At 62.6% G+C, this 18,282-nt stretch overlaps 2 protein-coding genes across 4 annotated transcripts; one reads left to right on the forward strand and one right to left on the reverse strand.

The window, feature by feature from the left end:
- Window positions 1–8,137: 8,137 nt before the first annotated feature.
- IER2 (immediate early response 2) lies at window positions 8,138–11,241 on the reverse strand. Its single transcript, XM_058525573.1, has one exon. The coding sequence runs from the start codon at window positions 9,823–9,825 to the stop codon at window positions 9,166–9,168; it is 660 nt and encodes a 219-aa protein (XP_058381556.1). The 5' UTR covers window positions 9,826–11,241; the 3' UTR covers window positions 8,138–9,165.
- Window positions 11,242–12,338: 1,097 nt separating this feature from the next.
- Window positions 12,339–15,654, forward strand: STX10 (syntaxin 10). Of its 3 annotated transcripts, none has more exons than XM_058525570.1 (8): window positions 12,379–12,915; window positions 13,124–13,293; window positions 13,457–13,551; window positions 13,627–13,689; window positions 14,433–14,540; window positions 14,633–14,739; window positions 14,836–14,930; window positions 15,023–15,654. In XM_058525570.1, the coding sequence occupies exons 1-8, from the start codon at window positions 12,881–12,883 to the stop codon at window positions 15,097–15,099; spliced, it is 750 nt and encodes a 249-aa protein (XP_058381553.1). In that variant the 5' UTR covers window positions 12,379–12,880; the 3' UTR covers window positions 15,100–15,654. The 3 variants fall into 3 exon arrangements, with proteins under 3 accessions (XP_058381555.1, XP_058381553.1, XP_058381554.1); XM_058525571.1 differs by having other exon boundaries at window positions 12,390–12,915; window positions 13,124–13,305; window positions 13,469–13,551; window positions 15,023–15,637; XM_058525572.1 differs by lacking the exon at window positions 15,023–15,654 and having other exon boundaries at window positions 12,339–12,915; window positions 14,633–14,735; window positions 14,836–14,924.
- The last annotated feature ends 2,628 nt before the right edge of the window (window positions 15,655–18,282 follow it).

Here is an 18,282-nt window from a genome sequence, read left to right on the forward strand (position 1 = left end):
TGCTGAGGCCGCGTCCCACATACAGCAACTAGAAGGATGTGCAACTATGACATACAACTATCTACTGGGGCTTTGGAGAGAAAAAGGGGGAAAAAAAAAAACCTGGTGGTATAGCCTCCTACACACCTAGACTATATGGTGCTCATCTTATGGGACCACCGCCCACCGCTGACACACGGCTGTCTGTGTAAGGAGCCAAGCACACTGCTCCAAGGAAGCACCAATAAATGTGGTCACTTCTGACAACAGACGAGTGTTATTTGGTCTATAACTAACCGGAAGCCCCCGGGGCCGGATGCTGAGCCTCCAGGGTCCCTCGGAGGCTCCTGGAATCTTCTGAGGGCGCTTCTCAGGCTGACTGTAAACAGAAGGGACCTTGCAAGAAGCCTCAATGAACACAGGGGCTAATTCCCCAGCATGTCTTCCCAGGGCTCCAAAGAAGAGCAGAGCATTTTCAAGACTCCCAGCTCGGCCCACTCTGGCCCCTTAGGGCCACCCTTAGCTCCTGTCAGGCCCTTGGGAGAACTTCCCAACCTGGGGGAAACTGAGGCCCAGACCACCAAGGGAATTGGCTCTTGGGGTGACCTCAGGTAACCCATCGGGGCAGCTAGAACAGTGACTGGCAGACGTAGTTGTACCTTGGATTCACCTGGGAGGCCTGGGTTCCCCGCCCAGCCCAGCCCCAGAGATCCTGGGACTTCTGAGCTCGGAGCTCAGTGCAGAAGCTTCTCCCAGGCTGGCCACGCCCCATCCCTCAGCTGCACAACCCCTAGCAACAGAGGGGAAAAGAAACAGGCCCTGTGACTCCATGGCCGAGGGCAAGGTCTGCATTTGCCTCACCGTTTCCGATCACTTTTGCAAACAAGACCTGGAACCGGAGGAAAAAGGCTGCATATTTGCCTGCTTTGTCAATCCCCTCGGCTCCCCCTCCCACTTCGGGCCGGGCCTTGGAGGTGCTCCCCACAGCTGCACCCCGAGGGAAGGGTTAACAGGAAGCGCCCGGCGTCCTGCAGCCACAGAAGCCCATTGTTCTCCAGCCGGTCCCCTCCCCCTTGTCCAGGAAGACCCTCCGGGGAGCCCCTTCAAAAGGGCCGATGTCTCCAGGCTGCAGGCCAACCCATCGGGGAGCGAGCACAGGAAGAGGAAGCCCGCTGGGCGCGGGCCGGGGCACAGCTGTCACCACTGCGTCTCAGGGGGTTTCCGAGGAGGGGGGGCGGGGCTCAGCCTTGCCCGCCCCTGGGGGGGGCAGCCCTCCCCCACAGTCCCCATCTGGAAGCCAGAAAGCTTTGATCTCAAGCCTCTAGGTACAGCTGAAGCTCCCGGCTCCCTCCACCCGCCCCCTCCCCCACCAGCATCTCTGGGTCAGAAAGTTTCACACTCCACCCTTCCTCCGTCTGACCTCAGATCTCCCCCCCTCCAGGTCTAACTGTCAGCTTTTTCTGATTAGCAGACTCCAGTGGGGGGCCGTGTGCTTTGGCGGGCCGGCCTGGATTTGGAGGGGCCAGAGAGGAGGAGAGCTGTTAGCAATTCCCGGGAGCCTGTGGGGTGGACAGGCTGAGGCCGAGCAGCTGGCAACCAGATGCGGGTGGACAGGCTGAGGGGGAAATTAATTGGTGCCAGTCGGGGTGGCCGGCGGGGAGGGCAGGACCCCAGGGGGCCCCGCAAGCTGGTTAGGTGGCTCAGGGGGGGTGAAGGGACGTGAAGGCTGAGACGACTTCTTAACAGAATCAATGAGGTGCTGGGGGAGGGGCTGATCTGGGCCGATGAGCCGGGGAAATGGAAGGCAGCAAGAAATAAAGGGGCGGAAACAGGAGGTGGGAAGGTGGACCCAGGGGATTTCCGCTGAGGGGCTGCATCGAAGGGGCAGGCAGGGAGCTGGCCTTGGGGAGGCCGGAGGTCTAGACATGAAGGTCCAGGGCCTCAGCCCCTGGGTTCAGCTCTCCTGGACACAAATTTGTGGAGACCTAGCTCCCCTTTACACAGACTTGGGCGGAATAACCCCCTTTGTGCAGCCCTAGAAAACAGATATGAAGTGTCCTAGTGAGAGCAACCTAGACACAGGTGGGGAGGACTGGGCTCCCTGGACACAGGTGTGGGCTCTGAGTCCGCTGGACACAGGTGGGGAGGACTGGGCTCCCTGGACACAGGCGGGAAGGTCTGGGCTCCCTGGACACAGGTGGGGGCTCTGAGTCCGCTGGACACAGGTGGGGAGGTCTGGGCTCCCTGGACACAGGTGTGGGCTCTGAGTCCACTGGACACAGGCGGGGAGGTCTGGGCTCCCTGGACACAGGCGGGGAGGTCTGGGCTCCCTGGACACAGGTGGAGGCTCTGAGTCCGCTGGACACAGGCGGGGAGGTCTGGGCTCCCTGGACACACGTGTGGGCTCTGAGTCCACTGGACACAGGCAGGGAGGTCTGGGCTCCCTGGACACAGATGGGAAGGTCTGGGCTCCCTGGACACAGGCAGGGAGGTCTGGGCTCCCTGGACACAGGCAGGGAGGTCTGGGCTCCCTGAACACAGGTGGGGCTCTGAGTCCCCTGGACACAGGCGGGGAGGTCTGGGCTCCCTGGACACAGGTGGGAAGGTCTGGGCTCCCCGGACACAGAACGGGAGGTCTGGGCTCCCCGGACACAGGCGGGGAGGTCTGGGCTCCCCTGGACACAGGTGGGGAGCTCTGGGCTCCCTGGACACAGGTGGAGGCTCTGAGTCCGCTGGACACAGGTGGGGAGGACTGGGCTCCCTGGACACAGGTGGGAGTCCGGGCTCCCTGGACACAGGTGGGGGCGTCTGGGCTCCCTGGACACAGGTGGGGGCGTCTGGGCTCCCTGGACACAGGTGGGAGTCTGGGCTCCCTGGACACAGGTGGGGAGGTCTGGGCTCCCTGGACACAGGTGGGGGCTCTGAGTCCGCTGGACACAGGTGGGGAGGACTGGGCTCCCTGGACACAGGTGGGGAGGTCTGGGCTCCTTGGACACAGGTGGGGGCTCTGAGTCCGCTGGACACAGGTGGGGAAGGACTGGGCTCCCCGGGCGCAGGTGGGGAGGTCTGGGCTCCCTGGACACAGGTGGAGGCTCTGAGTCTGCTGGACACAGGTGGGGGCTCTGAGTGCGCTGGAAACAGGCGGGGAGGTCTGGGCTCCCTGGACACAGGTGGGGGCTCTGAGTCCGCTGGACACAGGTGGGGAGGACTGGGCTCCCTGGACACAGGTGGGGGCTCTGAGTCTGCTGGACACAGGTGGGGAAGGACTGGGCTCCCCGGGCGCAGGTGGGGAGGTCTGGGCTCCCTGGACACAGGTGGAGGCTCTGAGTCTGCTGGACACAGGTGGGGAGGACTGGGTTCCCTGGACACAGGTGGGGAGGACTGGGCTCCCCGGACACAGGTGGGGAGGTCTGGGCTCCCTGGACACAGGTGGGGGCTCTGAGTCCGCTGGACACAGGCGGGGAGGACTGGGTTCCCTGGACACAGGTGGGGGCTCTGAGTCCGCTGGACACAGGCGGGGAGGTCTGGGCTCCCTGGACACAGGTGGGGAGGTCTGGGCTCCCCGGGCGCAGGTGGGGGACTTCAGCAGCCTCCACGCCAAGGCTGGGTACCGGGAGCCTCATCTCCCGCTAGCCCCATTTCCCTTCTGCTCTTTGCGCTCTTTACCTGATCCCCGAGGCGGCCCCCTGCCCCAAACGCCCCCGGCCAGGCCTCCGCCTCCTCCTGCCCGCGCGGCCCCGAGCCCGCCCCGAGGGTCTCGGAATCCGGAGGGGCCGCGGGGGCGCGGGGTCCAGGCCCGCCGACTGCGCCGGACTTCTGGGAGGCGGCTCGGCGCAGCGCGCGGGGCGGGGCCCGGAGCCGAGCGCGGGCGGGTCAATTTGCATACCCCGCCCCCCTGTGATTGACACCCGGGCCGCTCCGCCCCACTCCCTGGCTAGTGACCCACGCGAGCGCGCCGCCTCGGACTAAAGGTTCCCCGCGGAGATCCAGGCCCCGCCCGGCCCCGCTCCGCTCCAGCCCGGCCGAGGCCTGCGCCTTCCCCCCCGGGCGGGCGGACCTCGCCAGGTTCCCGGAACCGGTCAAACCGGTCTGCGCGCTGCTTCTGCGCTGGTCCAGAACTGTGGCCCGGCCCTTTCCCAGCTCAGCGGAGGCTGATCTGGGGCGCCTGTCCCTAGGGTCCTGCACAGCGGAGCGGGGGAGGGAGCTCGGGATGGGCGACACGGCCAGGGCTGTTCCCTACTTGTCCTCCTGCAGGGCGATCCCCCCTGGGCCTCAGTTTCCCGGTCCCTAAAAAGTGGACATAAAAAGGACCGACCGCAAAGGAAACTTGCAAATGCATCCTTCATTCACAAAAACCACTTAGTAAGCACCTGCTCCACTCCTCTCTGCCCTCATGGAGGCCACAAGCTGTAAGAGGAGACAAACCCAGAAGCAAATATAAAATTGCAGTTGTGATAAATACTACCAAAAAAGAGAAAAAAGTAGCTCTTGATCTGAGTGTCAATAAATATAGGAGTCTTAGGCCAAAATGGGGGCCAGACAGGAAACATTTCCCTCATAACGTGCCCTTGAGCTGAGCTGACTTAACTCAATGAATAGGGAAGAGAAAACATTTTAAGGTGGACCATAGCATATGCAAAGGTGCTGTGGCTGGGAAGATTGTGGAAGCATGAGGAATAAAGAGCAGGTCAGTGTGGACAGAGGATGATGCAAGATTAGGCCAGAGATGGGCTGGCCCAGATCCAGCAGGGCCTTTCAGTAGGTTTCATCCCTCCTCCAGAAGCAGAATTTTCCTGACTCTGGGACAGCGGGCAAAGTGATTCCATATTATTTGAAAAACATGGAATGAACCCCTCCGCCTCTGCCTTGTCAGCTTTCAGTCCTCTGTTAGACTTCTGACTATGGCCAGTCTTCCTGTAGCAATAACATATCTTCAACCATGCTAGTCTTCCTTTGTAACTAAGAAAGCTGCCTGACCTCACACTGGCTACTGTTTCAGCAGGATCTTATGACATTGTTTCATTTGCATTGTAACTTTTATGGACCTGTTACTTTCTAAGTATAGTGAGTGATTAACCTGTGGGTTGTTAAAAAAAAATTAGATAAATAATAGTACAGTTGTTACACAGATATGACAAAAACCCTGACCCTCAACTCTCTGAGGTTTGGGAAATTCTAAGAGCCACGGGAAGCCACTGATTAAATGAGCTAATAAATATTGAGAATTTAACACCTGCTTACCCCAGACGACCTCATTTACTCATTCAGGCCTGAGCTGCGCATTCCTGGAACTGACATTAAAATGAAGGCAGAGATGCTAAATAGAACGTGAACATACCCTTTCAGCGGGTGAGCAGGGCTCTGAGGAAGGCTGAGCAGGGTCAAGGAGCAGAGTGGCAAAGTGGGGTGTTACTTTAGATCAGGTGGCCCCAGAAGGCCTCCCCCAAGGAGTTGACATTTCAGCAGAAACCTGAAGAAGTGACGATGGACTTGTGGGGGTCTGGGAGGAGAGTGTTGCAGGCAGCATGAACAGAAAGTGCAAAGGCCCTGGGGCTGGAACACGGTTGGCCTGTTCTTCCACCAGGAAGGAGGCCAGTGCGGATGAAGCAGAGGGGAGCTGGCAGAGTGCAAGGATCCAGCTGCATTCTATGAAATCTGTGTGTAGCCGCTGTCGAGAAGAGACTGAGGGCAAGGGCAGGGAGGAAGCCACTGCCATAGTCCAGGTGAGAGGCGATGCAGCTCACACCAGGGGGGGAGCCGTGAGGACCGGGAAAGCCTGGGTGTGGGGTGAGAGGTCAAGTTGACAGCACTGAGACTGGACAGGGTGTGAGGGAAGGCGAAGGAGGGAGTCAAGGAGGACTCCTCCACTGGAAGGCTGGCAGGAAATCGCAAGACTCCTCTTCGTGTCCTGTTATGTTGGAAACACCTGAGACCCCGGGAGGAGACGCAGGGAGAGGGCTTGACAGCGGAGTCCGGAGGGTGGGGGCGTCCAGGATGGAGAGTCAGCATAACGCGGCATTTAGAGCTCTAAGACGAATGAGGCTACCGAGGGGCAGGGGCGGTCAGAGAGGGGCCCAGGGCCTGAGGTCAGCCGCTGGTGGGGGAGGGGGGGCAGCCCCGGAGGGCGGGGCCTGGAGGAGGGAAGGAGCGACCCTGTCACGTGGCTAGCATTCCACCAAACCGGAGCTGGGGGGAGGCTGACGGGGTCACACTTTCCCAAATCCACATACTTGCATTGCTGCGCCTGCTTCTACACGGCCGGCCCTGTTCTCATCACGGCCTCTAACAATACTAAAGTAATAGGGTCAGCATTGTCCACAGTTTACAGCCTGAGAAACTGAGGCCCAGAGAGGTGAAGCGATTTGCTCCGAGCTGCACAGCAAGCAAGTCAAGCTGGTTGCCTGGCTCCAGAATCTGCTCCTTACCCCCAGCCTCTGCAGCCGGCCTCCGGCACTCGGCTGTCCCCGCGGCCAGAGCGTGTCGATCTGTCTGGCTCAGGCCTTGCATCCCCTGGGGCGGAGCCACGGAGAGCCCACATTCTACCAGACCGGTCTGGTGAGATGGGCATGTGGCTTGTTTCCAGTTTGTGCCAATCTCGGACAACACTGTAGCGCACGCTCTTCTGGAGCCTCTCGCTGCGGCCTCGGTTCCCTGGGGAGCCCGCTGGTCACGCGATGTGGGACACTTTCCATTCTCACAACTGTTGTCCCAGCGATCTCTCCCCAGGGGCCTGTACCGAGACCCAGCGCCGCGTAACGGCGTGAAGGCTGCAGGCCTCGTCCACGTCGGCCGCGGCAACTTTCAACCGTGCCCGTTCTGATGGGGGAAATGGGGTCTCGGGGAGGGCTATACCTTAAGGGGATGTGCGGCGGGTGCTTGTCCTGTCTCCCACGGCACCATCCGCAGCCCCCCGCCCCCGTGGCCTGGCCCCGGAAACCCCCAGGCGGCGCGGGCGGGGGCGGGGGTCGGCCGAGCCGCTTCCCGCGGAAGGAAGGGCCCGGCGGTTCCTGCGACAGGATGCGCAGCGAGGCCCCCTCCCCAGCGCCGGGGACTTCCCGGGCCGGGCCAGGTTCGCGGGCGAGCTGCTCCCACGCGGACGCATGGAGCTGGCGCTGGGGGGTGGGGCTGCAGTCCCCCCGCGTCCCACCGAGGAGTTGCGGGTCAGGACCCCGAGTGGGTGGCGCTCCTGTCTCGCACGTTTCCCTGGAAGGAATCTGGCGGCGGTGGAGGCGACTCGGCTGGATTCCCCTGGGGGGCCCCGAGGGGGGGTGGAGGCAGGAGAGGAGCCTCAGGCAGGCGCTCCGGGGCGGGTCCGCCCTCCACCACACCCTCCTCCCCCTGCCCTCCGGCTTCGGGGTCAGGTCCCCGGGGCCTCCGGAGGCCCGCAGCGCGGAGCCAGCCGTCGGGAGGCGGGGCGGGCGCTTCCCCGGCGCCTCGCGTCCCCCTCACTCCCCGCACCTGCGGCCCCTTTGTCCTCTCAGCAGCCACCCCGCCACCCACCCTGGGGCAACGCCCACAGCCCTTCTAAACCAGCCTTGGGTTAATGATGAGGATTTTCTCCTCTGGGGTGACTAACCTGGAGCTGGGTTGGGGCCAAAGCAGCTAACTAGGGCTCCCACGGGCCTTTCTAAACCTATAGCCGCCTCGCGGGGAAGCTGTGCAGAAGCCCACTTCACAGATGAGGAAACTGAGGCTGGGAGCTCACCTCCCCGCCTGAGCCACACAATTATACCGCCAGACATTGGAACAGGGGCATAAAGGGAGGGCGCCCCAAATGTCACCTGCTCAGCTCCCCCCCTTAGGCTGTGGGACCCCCGCCAGAGGTCATGCACTTGGTCAAGTGGGGTGGGGGCGACATCTGCCATCCTTCAAGTCTTCAAAGGAGGCGTGGTCCCCACTCTGCTCTCGGCACTGTACCCAGAAGTATCCCCCCAGACATCTGAACTCGGAAAGCCCTCTCCCCACCCCTAGTTGTAGGGGAATTTCTAAAGAACCCCAAATGTGGGGACCAGGGCGCACCGCACGTAACTGCTCTGGCAAAGAAAAAGAGGCCCAGCCCCCTTCTCCCGCCCACTCTGCCCACGTGGGAGCCGGTCAGACCGGTTTCTGGGCCCCAGCAAGCCGCCGCCAGCCCCTGACCCCTTCACCCTGCCCCTCCCCCGCCAGGGAAGAAAACCAGACGGGCAGCAGAGTTTTTATCCAAATGGTCTTTATTTTTCTATCTGGCGTTTCTAGCAAAGGGCCAGATAGACGGAGTTAAACAGAAGACACCACAGTAAACAAGTAAACAGACCCTCGGAACGCCCTGGCGAGAATCTCCCCCTCCCCATACTGGCCCAGTCCAACCAGCAACTGGTCCCGGCTCAGCCTTATAGCGCCCTGAACACCCCCTCCCCCCTTTTTGTGATTCACACCAGGAACGTCTGGGTCGATTGGATCGGCGTGTCTGAAGGAAGGTCATGCTGGAGACTGTGACCATATTCCCACTTGTAACGCACCAGATGAGAAAACTTTAACCTGAAATTAGATCAGGCCCCAGCCCCACTCGAAGGCGCAGGGGCGCGGGGCACTAACCCGCAGCACGCGGGGGCGAAGTGACTCAGGCCGCCCTCCTCCCATTCCCCAGGGCGGTGCACACCCCAGACCCTCCTCCCAGGGCCCACACCCACGCAAGGCCAACAGGAAGCGCTCCACGTCTGGCCCATGACGCAACAATGACCGCTTGCACAAGTATGTCACTAGAGGGGGAGGGGCGGACCTGGAATTCTCTGAGGTTGGAAACGCCGACACCAACTACCGAAAAACCTTGAAAGGGCAGCGCAGCCCCCAGTGAAAAAGTCAAGTCCGACCCTGAGAAGTGGAAAGAACCAAGCCTCCCTTCTCCCAGTCCCAGGAGAGAGAAAGGGCCACGGCCCAGTCCGTTCAGACAGCACCTGTGGGCGCGCCCGGTCTTGGCGGAAGGCGCCCGCGCCCCCGGCTCAGGCTCCTCGGCGCCGCCGCTGCTCGCACCTGGCGACGGCTCCCGGGGGCAGAGTCCCTCTCCGGGGCTCTCGGCAGCCCCGGCAGCGGCTCCTCTCCACGGTTTCCGCGGGCGCTCCCCCGGGGGCTGGCCTCGCCTCGGGTCCGCGCACTCAGGCCGACGGTTCGGCCCGCGCTCTGGGCTCCGATCGCGCCGCTCGGGGGCCCTCAGAAGGCCACCACGGCCCGCACCAGCACGTTCAGCATGCTGTCCGCCGGGCGGCAGACCGGCTTCGCCTCGCACGCCGGCGGCGCCGTCGGGGGGGCGGCGGGGCTGCAGTTCAGGAGGCCGGAGAAGCGCCGCTGGAGGACGCGCGCCAGGTTGGGGAAGGCGCCCTCGGCTTGCGCCGGAGGCTGCAGGCGATCTCGCAGCTCCGAAGAGGCCCCCTCCTCCCCCTCTTCTAGGCGCGCTTTCTTACTCGGGACCAGTCCGGCGTCCCCGCCGTCGCTCAGGCTGCTGCTCCGCCGCTTGCGGCTGACTTTGGCGGGGCGCGGGGCACAGCGGGCGGGGGGCTCCTCGGCTCTCGGCGCCTCCTGTGTGTCCATGGGCTCCGGAGAGGACTGCTCGCCGTCGAGGGGCGCTGCCTCGGCTGCTGCTTCCGCTTCCCGCGGGTGCAAGCGAGGGTCAGGGGAGCGGGCGGGCGGCAAGGGCGCCCCGGGCTCGTGGGCTTCCACCTTGGCCGAGAGGTAGAGCTCCCGGGCGCTGCGCATGACCAGCGACAGCTGCAGGCTCCGGTGCAGCCGCAGGCCACCGCGCTGCATGCGCGAGTGGTACATCTTCCACACCGACAGGGTCATGATGCGCTGCGCCTCCTTCTGCACCTCCATGGCGGCTCGGCGGCGGGGCCTCCGGGGCGGGGCAGGACAGGGAGCAGGTGCACTCAGGACGCCACGCTCGCTCGCGCTTTCTCCGCGGGCCCACCCACGCTAGGACACCGCTCGGACGTTCTGCTCGGGCGCCCGCCACCCGGGCCTTTTATACTCGGAGGGAAGTGCCGGAGACGCCCCGCCCAGTCAGAGAGCCCCATCCGGGCTTTCCAGCGCGCCGCGGCCGGGGCCTCCTTAAAGCGACAGGGTGGAATTTACCCAGCGGAGAAAAGGGACCGGAGCCGGCGAGGAGGAGCGCGCCCCAGCCCACGCTGAGCCCTCGGGGTGGTCTTCTTTCTCGGGGTCCCCGAATGCGCCCGCGCGCAGGCCCCGGGGAGGGGGGCCGCGGGGGCGCTCAGGGCCCGCCCACGTGCTTGCCTCTGGCGGCCCCAGCGGGTCGTAGGCGGCAGGTTTCCCTGGGCACCCGGGAAGACCCGGGTAGGAGCCGGTACATCCCCCGTGGGCACGGTTCCCAGCATCCACCAGGCGCCTAATTAATGTTTTCTGAATCAATAACAATGTGCTTACTACGTGCCAGGCGCTGCTACGGGCTTTCGTTTCATAAATACCTGCTTGATCCCTCACCTCCACTCCGCGGAGGGACAGTTGTACCTGATTTCCTCGGGTGGGGAAACCGAGGTCGAGTGACTCGTCCAGTATTTGCTAAACGAATAAGTGGGCCACTGCGGTGACAGGGGACCAGCGGGGCCTCCAGCTCTGCCGTCTCTCCGGCGCACTCCCCTTGTTTGTGGGCGGTGAGGAGGCGGGCGGCGCTGGCTGGCTCCAGGGCAAAGCGGCCCACTCCACGGGCGGCGGATGTCTGCAGACACGAGCGCGGCCCGGGCTGCGGCGTCTGCGCTCAGCACTGGGCGTCCCCCCAGTTCCCCTCGGCACGAGCTCCACGGGTGGGCTTGGCGCTCGGAAGGCGGGGGAGCCGGCCGCACGACAGTCCGCGTGAACACGTGGCTGCCACCCCCCGGACGACGCGGCCGTGCTCCGCCTCTGCGCCGCGGAAGGCGTGACTGGGGTGGGACCTGGAAACTTGAGCAACGCAGAGATAGAGCAAATAGACAGACAACAGCAGCCCCACCCTCCGCTACGCGCTAAGGCTCCAAGAAAACCTGTTTCCAGTTCCTCCAAAAAAAGTGCAAAATTGTCGAAAAGCTCCATTCATTCGTGGCGCGCGCGGGCCCTTTAAGGGGAGGCTCCGCCCCCGCCGTCTGGCGCGCGGAGCCTTCCCGCCACTGGCTCCGCGAGACTTCCACAACTAAATTTGGAAGCAGTGACGTAGGGCATAGCGCGCGAACTGCTTCCGGCTGCCCATATAAGGACAGGGGCCGGGATCTCCGTACCCGGCAGTAGCGGGCTTCTTCCGGGCGGGCGGGCAGGCGGGCGGGGGCAGGGCCTTGGCCCCCGGACACACCTCCTCCCCTCCCCCTCTCCAGGCAGCTAGCCCTGGCAGGAGCCCGCGGCTTCCGGGCCACTGTCCAGCCGGGCGGGCAGGAAGGGAGAGGCAGGTATCGCTTCCTTCCCTGCGGAGGCCAGGAAGGCTTGACGGCCCTCCGGGAAAGCCCCCCACCGGCTGGTAGGGGCGACCTCAGGGCTCCCAATGACGCCATCTCCCAGAGACCCTACACAAAGACCTTGCCAACACATGGGGCGACTCCCTGAGGACCCCTTCATCCCTGTCCCCCCGCGAAGACCCCCAGTTATTTTCCCCTACGAGGATTCCATGTATTCCTGCCCCTTTCCCCAAAATTGATCTTCTCATGCACCCCTGGAGCGCGCTCAGGTCCCGCCCCGTAACCCCCCCACCCCGCGCACATGGGAACTCAACAATTATTCTGTCTTCTAAAAGACCCCTTCAAAAACTCCCCATTCAGCGATCCCGCCACACATTACAGCGACCTGCTGAGGACGCCCCCATGCCCGCCCCCCACCACCACCACCCAGACTCCACAATGACATCCCCAGCCCAGGCACTATCTCTGAGACCCCACACAGGACTCTGACACGCACAGGAGCGACCCTCGAGGACTTCTTCAGACATCCCGTCCCCCCTCCAGAGGGAGATCAGGACCTCACTCAGGCGCTGGCTCCCCCCTTCCCCCCCAAAAAGTGCTTTCCCGGAGACCTCACACAGAACTCTGTCACACTAGGGGCGACCCTATGAGTGGCTCCCCAGACATTCCTGGCCCCTCCCCAGACGGGGACCCCACACGCAGAGGACTTCCCTGCGGACCATCCTCAGAGCCACCACCACACCCCCCTCCTGCGACTCCCAGGCTGGCACCCAGAAAGGCCCCACCTCCAGAAGCACCTCCGGGGCCCCCACTCACGGCACCCCGCCGCAGGGCGACCTCGAGGCGCCCCTCCTCCGCAGGAATAAAGAGGAGGAGGGGAGAGTCCCCCAGAACCGCCCACCGGAGAATGCCCGCGCCGCACCCCGCCCCCGCGGCAAGGTGGAGAGGACCGCCTCTCCCTCCACCCCTTCCCAGTGCCACTCCCGACCCTGGGGTGGGACGATGTCCCAGGACAGGATCCGGGTGGGGGCTCGGGGAGTCCTTTAAGAGGATCTACGAATCGAATGAGCCTCTACCGCAGCCATAATCTCCCCTGATTTGAAGGAAGCTATTATTATTTACATTGCCCAGAAGGGAAACTGAGGTTGCGCGGCAACAACCCGAGGGGCTGGGTCTCGAACCGAGGGACTCCGAGCTCCGACCCGAACCCCGCCGTGCAGAACTAGGACATTGCCACAGCGAGCGGACGCGAAGGGGCGGGGCATGCGTACAGGAAGCCTTCTCTGCCCACAACCAAGGTGGCTGCGGAGAGGGCGGAAGTTTCCGCACTTGGGGCCTCCGAGGCCTCTCTTTCTCTCCTGGCGGACCCGCTCTCGATGGCCGCATGGGTCACGTGACGGGGGCGGGGGTGGCGGCGCGTTCTCCAAGGCTGCGAGGGAACCAGCGAGCAAGGCCGAGACGGGAGGGGCCTCGGCCTCGGGCGGGCAGCTGACATGTCTCTCGAAGACCCGTTTTTTGTAGTCCGAGGGTGAGTGACAGCGATGGGGAAGGGCAGAGGGCGCTCGCTCCCCCTGCCAGCCAGTGCCCGGGTGCCTGCCAGAGCGTGCCGGCGGTCCGGACACGGCCGTCGGGGTGCGCGGGTCGGGATCGCCCGGTGGCCGAGTGGGAGGGGTTGGCAGGGGGCTATGCGGGTCTCCTGAGGCCCCCAGCCGCGCCCGCTGTGCCCCCGCCTGCAGCGAGGTGCAGAAGGCGGTGAACACGGCCCGCGGGCTGTACCAGCGCTGGTGCGAGCTCCTGCAGGAGAGCGCGGCGGTCGGGCGCGAGGAGCTCGACTGGACGACCAATGAGCTGCGGAACGGCCTGCGCAGCATCGAGTGGGACCTCGAGGACCTGGAGGAGACCATCGATATCCTAGAGCGTCGGAGGGCAGCATGGGAGAGTCCATTGCGGTGACGGGGGCGCTGGGAGCCAGCCCGTGGGGGAGGCCGGACACCGGGGAGGTGTTGAGGGCTTTGAGGCGGAGGAGGGTGTTGTGTCTGGCTCTGGCCTTGACTCGACTGGCGGCTTACGCATAGTGGAAGCCAACCCAGGCAAGTTCAAGCTCCCGGCCGGAGACCTGCAGGAGAGAAAGGTGTTCGTGGAGAGGATGCGGGAGGCGGTCCAGGTGAGGAGAGGTTCTGATGGAGCGAGGTGGGGAGGTTGGGGCGTCTTTACTCCCTGACGCTGTCCTCACCCCTAGGAAATGAAGGACCATATGGTCAGCCCGGCAGCCGTGGCCTTCATGGAGAGGAATACCAGAGAGGTAAAGCCTGCTGACCCAGCACCCTCGCTGAGCCTCTGGGGGACCCTGCCCTTTGAGCCTGACTCCGCTCTGTGTGTATAATCTCCTCTGCCTTCCTCTGTGGGTCTATACTGGTTTCCCGGGGAAGAGGGGATGTCTGTATACCTATCTCCTTTTTTTCTCTTTGTCTTACCGTTGCCGGGATGTACACCTACCTTTTTTCTGTGAGTATGTGCCTGACCCATCTGAGCGTGTGAACTTGACCTCTCAGTGTATCCGCGTCTGCCTCTGTCTGTGCACCTGTCTGTGTCTCTGTGCTGTGTCCATTCTTTGCATGTTGGAAACTCCAGCCTCTCCCCATCCCACATAAGCCTACTTGGGGTCTGGGAGGGTGGGGGGCCGAGGCCTGCATCAGCTTGGAGTTCTGCAGCAGGTGCCCACGTGCCATCCAGGTGTGTGGACTTGGGGATTAAAGTCCAATTCTTAAATATGCCTGTTTATCTGATGATAAGAGTTCTCCGTGGATTAATTCATTAAATCCTCATTCCAGCTCCAGGAAACAGAGATTATAGCTCTCCCATTTTACAGATGAGGAAACTGAGGCACAGGGAGGTCAAGTGATATGGCCTAGGGGTCACCTTGCTAGTTAGTGGTGGGTCTGGGGAAGCTTCCTGACTAAGCACCGTCTAGATCTGCACAAACTTGTGCCTGGCTCTGCTGTGAGCAGGCATCCCTCCCTGAGCTTGGGGTCTGTGCCGCCACAGATGCTGACGGGCAAGCCAGCCACCCAGAAGTCCTCCAGTGACCTGCTGGCCGCCAGCGTGGTGTCAGCGGCCTCTCGATACCTGGAGGAGCAGCAGGCCACGCAGCAGGTTTGTGTGGGTGGTCGGGGGCTGGGCTGGAGGAGCCTGTGGACAGCTCGGGGCTCTTTGCTGACGGCAGTTCCCACTCCTCCGACCTGCAGCTGATCATGGACCGACAGGATCAACAGCTGGAGATGGTGTCTGGGAGCATCCGGGTTCTGAAACACATGTCTGGCCGCGTCGGGGAGGAGCTGGACGAGCAGGGCGTGTGAGGCCGGGACCCGGGGGTGGGCTGGGAGCCCTTGGCCGGCTGCACTAGTGTGCATGGACCCTTCGGGCGCTGACGCCACCCTGGTCTCGGCAGCATGCTGGACGCCTTTGCTCATGAGATGGACCACACCCAGTCCCGGATGGACGGGGTCCTCAGGAAGATGGCGAAAGTATCCCACATGACGAGTGGTGAGTGCCCCGGGGAGGCGATTCTGGGGTGGGGGGAGTGGGTTGTGGGTGGTGCCCCCTCCCGCAGTGACCTCTGACCCTCTCACCCCCAGACCGCCGACAGTGGTGTGCCATTGTGGTACTGCTGGGGGTGCTTCTCCTCGTTCTCATCCTGCTCTTCTCTCTCTGACCCCGGCCCTCCCCAGGGGGCTGGTCCCTCTAGCTGGGGGGCTGGCAGGGCCCGGCCCTCTGGGAGGAGGGGCTTCTGTCTGGGGAGCTGTCCCAAGGCTAGCATTCAGAGCCACTGGGACCCTCAGGGCCCTAGGCAGAGCCCCTACTGCTGGTCTTGCCTCAAGTGCGCTTAGGGGGTGGTGGCGGTAGGGGGACCTCAGACACACCTCTCCCCATTTCTGCTTCGGGTGCCCCAAAGCCATTCGCCTCTGTGCCTTCTCCATGTGCCAACTTGGAAATAAAATCCCAGCCTTTTTTGTACATATTTGTATCATATGGTCTGTTGTTGAAACTTGTGGCTGCCCCTGAGTGGGAACTCCCATTCTTAGCCCCCTGCTTGCACACACTGGGGCTCAGGGGGCTGTGTGTGTGTGCGCACGTGTGTACGTTAGGGATTTCAGTAGTCGATATTTGGGACAGAAAAGACTAGTCTGGTTTATTTCTTGCTTTTCATGATGGATAATTTTATTAGCATTGAAAATCCCAAACTCGAATTCTTCCTTGAGCTTTTGAAGTTCAGCATAAACATCTTTGTGTCCTGTGCCTAAGGTAGGTAAATCGCTTAGCCGCGGAGCTGAGTGGTGACTTCTGAGGGGCCTCTGAGTAACGCTGGGCTCCACTGTGCACCTAGTCACTTTGGTCCCTCTGTGATATGTCACTCTATCAAGGCAGCATTTGTCAACCTAAGGGCCTTGCCGTGGAGCCTTCCTGAGTACGAAATGACTCTAGAAGCCAGGGAAACTTGTAAGTACCTGAACCTTAGATCGTCATCTTAGGTGTTTCTATCCTTCGCGTTATGTGACCTGACATCAGAACCGTGCGTCTCGGTTGCTCATTTACACGCTGTGAAGTGCTGTGTGTTATGAGGGTATCATTCCACGAGACCCATTTGTCAAATCTTAAAAAGAACCAAATATGTAGCTTCCTCTTTTTTTTTTTTTTTTGTTGCTGAGGAAGATTGGCCCTGGGCTGACATCCGTGCCCATCTTCCTCTGTTTTATGTGGGACACTGCCACAGCATCGCTTGACAAGCAGTGCACCAGTCTGTGCCCGGGATCCAAACCTGTCAAGCCGGGCTGCTGAAGGGGAGTGCGCAAACTTAACTGCTCTGCCACCAGGCCAGCCCCCAGATTCCTTTTTTTATGCAAAACCATCAGTGCTATGGGTTGGGCTCTCTTGATCCATTCCATACTTAGTCTGAGTCTTCCCGGGGTCAACAGGCTCGCTTCTGGGAGTCAAATGCTGTCTCCCCTTACCTAGGGTTGCCTACATTTGTTCAGACAGAGCGACTTCCCGTTACTTGAGGTGACTCTGGTTGTCACCTCTGGGTTTTTGTTGGCGATGCTGTTGGCTCTCAAAACCCCTCTTTTCTGGTGGCTGAAGCTGGGCCTCAGGACTCCAGAGGGACTGGTCTCACTGACACGTACCTGAGCCGCCCAGAGCTTTGCGGCACCACCCGGCCACCTTCCCCACAGATCGCTGCACTTCCCTAGTCAGCCTGGGGTGGACGGACCTGGCTTGGGCGGAGAGGAAGCCTCACTGTCCACCTCCCAGCAAAGGTCTTTTTGAGTTATTTACCCTAAAATGGGTAATGACCCTCCCACACTGCTTGAAACATCTCTGAATCAATGGGAACCACCCCCGCCAGGACCTTTTGTCCTTTCACATTCTCAGGACCCCACAGCTTTCCCAGGTATGTCGACAATCACTGGCTGAATTTAGACTTGCCATTTCAGCTTCCGTGTTCCTTCTTCTGACGTGGGATGTGTGCTCAGGAGGGGTGCGGGGTGTGGGTGTACAGGATGTGTTTCTAGGGGTCAGACCACAGAAGGGGCTCCCGTGGGACACCCGTGCAGGATTTCGGGCTCGCGTGTGCAGGGACAGCCTGGGGGGTGTTGTGTCTACGTACCAGGGTAGCTGGAAGGGTGCTCTAAGTGGAAGCCATCAGCAGCCTGGCTGTGAGCCTCAAGTTTCCCCACCTGAAAAGGGCATGGTTGATCCTAGCCCCCACCCCCAGCGGAGCCCCTGCACCTGTCAGTGCGAGGGCCCAGAGGCGGGGGTCGCTCCGGGAAGGCCCCCTGGCCCCAGTGAGCAGCAGGCGGCAGGCAGGCTGTTACAAAGGCGTCCGTTTATTCTCCTCATCAGTATCACTGATACTCTCAGGTTCACATTTCCCAGTGCGGCTCTTCTCCTTACAGTAGTTAATGTGCAATCTCACGTTTGGGCCGGGGACGGGGCTTGGCCCGGGGGGGAGGGCGTTGGCACTCCACACGGACAGGGCGCAGTCTGTCCGTGTGGGAGAGGCGCGGGTGAGCGGGCGGCCGGGGGAAGCGGACCCCGTCTTTTTTGCGTTGGTCAGCGATTCTCCGTTCGTGCTCCTTCCTGGCTGCCCGGGGTGGGGGGCCATGCAGCTTGGGGCGGGGGGGAAGGAAAAGCAGCAGGACGCCCAGGAGGAGCAGGGCGGGAGGGGCGCAGGGGTGGCTCCTGGGGTAAGGCACAACCCTGTCTTTGGCTCTCCTGGGGAGGAGTGTCCCCCCTGCACCCCGCCGGGCCCCTCTCCCCACCCCCCACCCGCCCAGACAACACACACAGTCCCGGGAGCCAGGGGCACCTCCTGGGGTCCCTGAAAGGAGAGGCTCTGCCACCCAACCCAGTGCTGCGGGGGCTTGGAGGGGGACGGGCAAGCCCACCCAAGGACAAGGCAGGGAGGGCTGGGCAGGGGCCTGCCCAGGACAAGGAGGTGGGGAGGGAGAAGACCCCAGTCCCAGAGAGCCGGCCCCCACTAAGGCCTGGAAGGAGGGGAGCGCCTAGGGACTGCTGCTTCCCTCTGGGGTCTGGTGGGGCCCCAGCCTGCCCCTTGGCCTCGGCGGGCCAGGCGGCTTACCAAGCAAGCAGGGTGTTGTGCTTTGGGATCGACGCTGGGGTGGGGTGTCGAGGCCGGGACGGGGTGGGCAGGAGGGGCGTGACTAAGGTGCTTGTGCTTTAGCTGGGGGTGTCAACTCCCCCCACACGCCGCCCGCCGGGGCTAAGGGGCCGGGGCAGGCCAGCGGAGCGCCAGGGCCCCAGCTGGACCCAGCATCCCCACCCCCGCAACAAGCAGATGTCAGGAGGGACCCCCTCCCTGCAGGCTGCCAGTCAGGGG

The sequence above is a fragment of the Diceros bicornis genome, chromosome 30, assembly GCF_020826845.1.
Source record: "Diceros bicornis minor isolate mBicDic1 chromosome 30, mDicBic1.mat.cur, whole genome shotgun sequence".
Classification (NCBI taxonomy): Eukaryota; Metazoa; Chordata; class Mammalia; order Perissodactyla; family Rhinocerotidae; genus Diceros; species Diceros bicornis.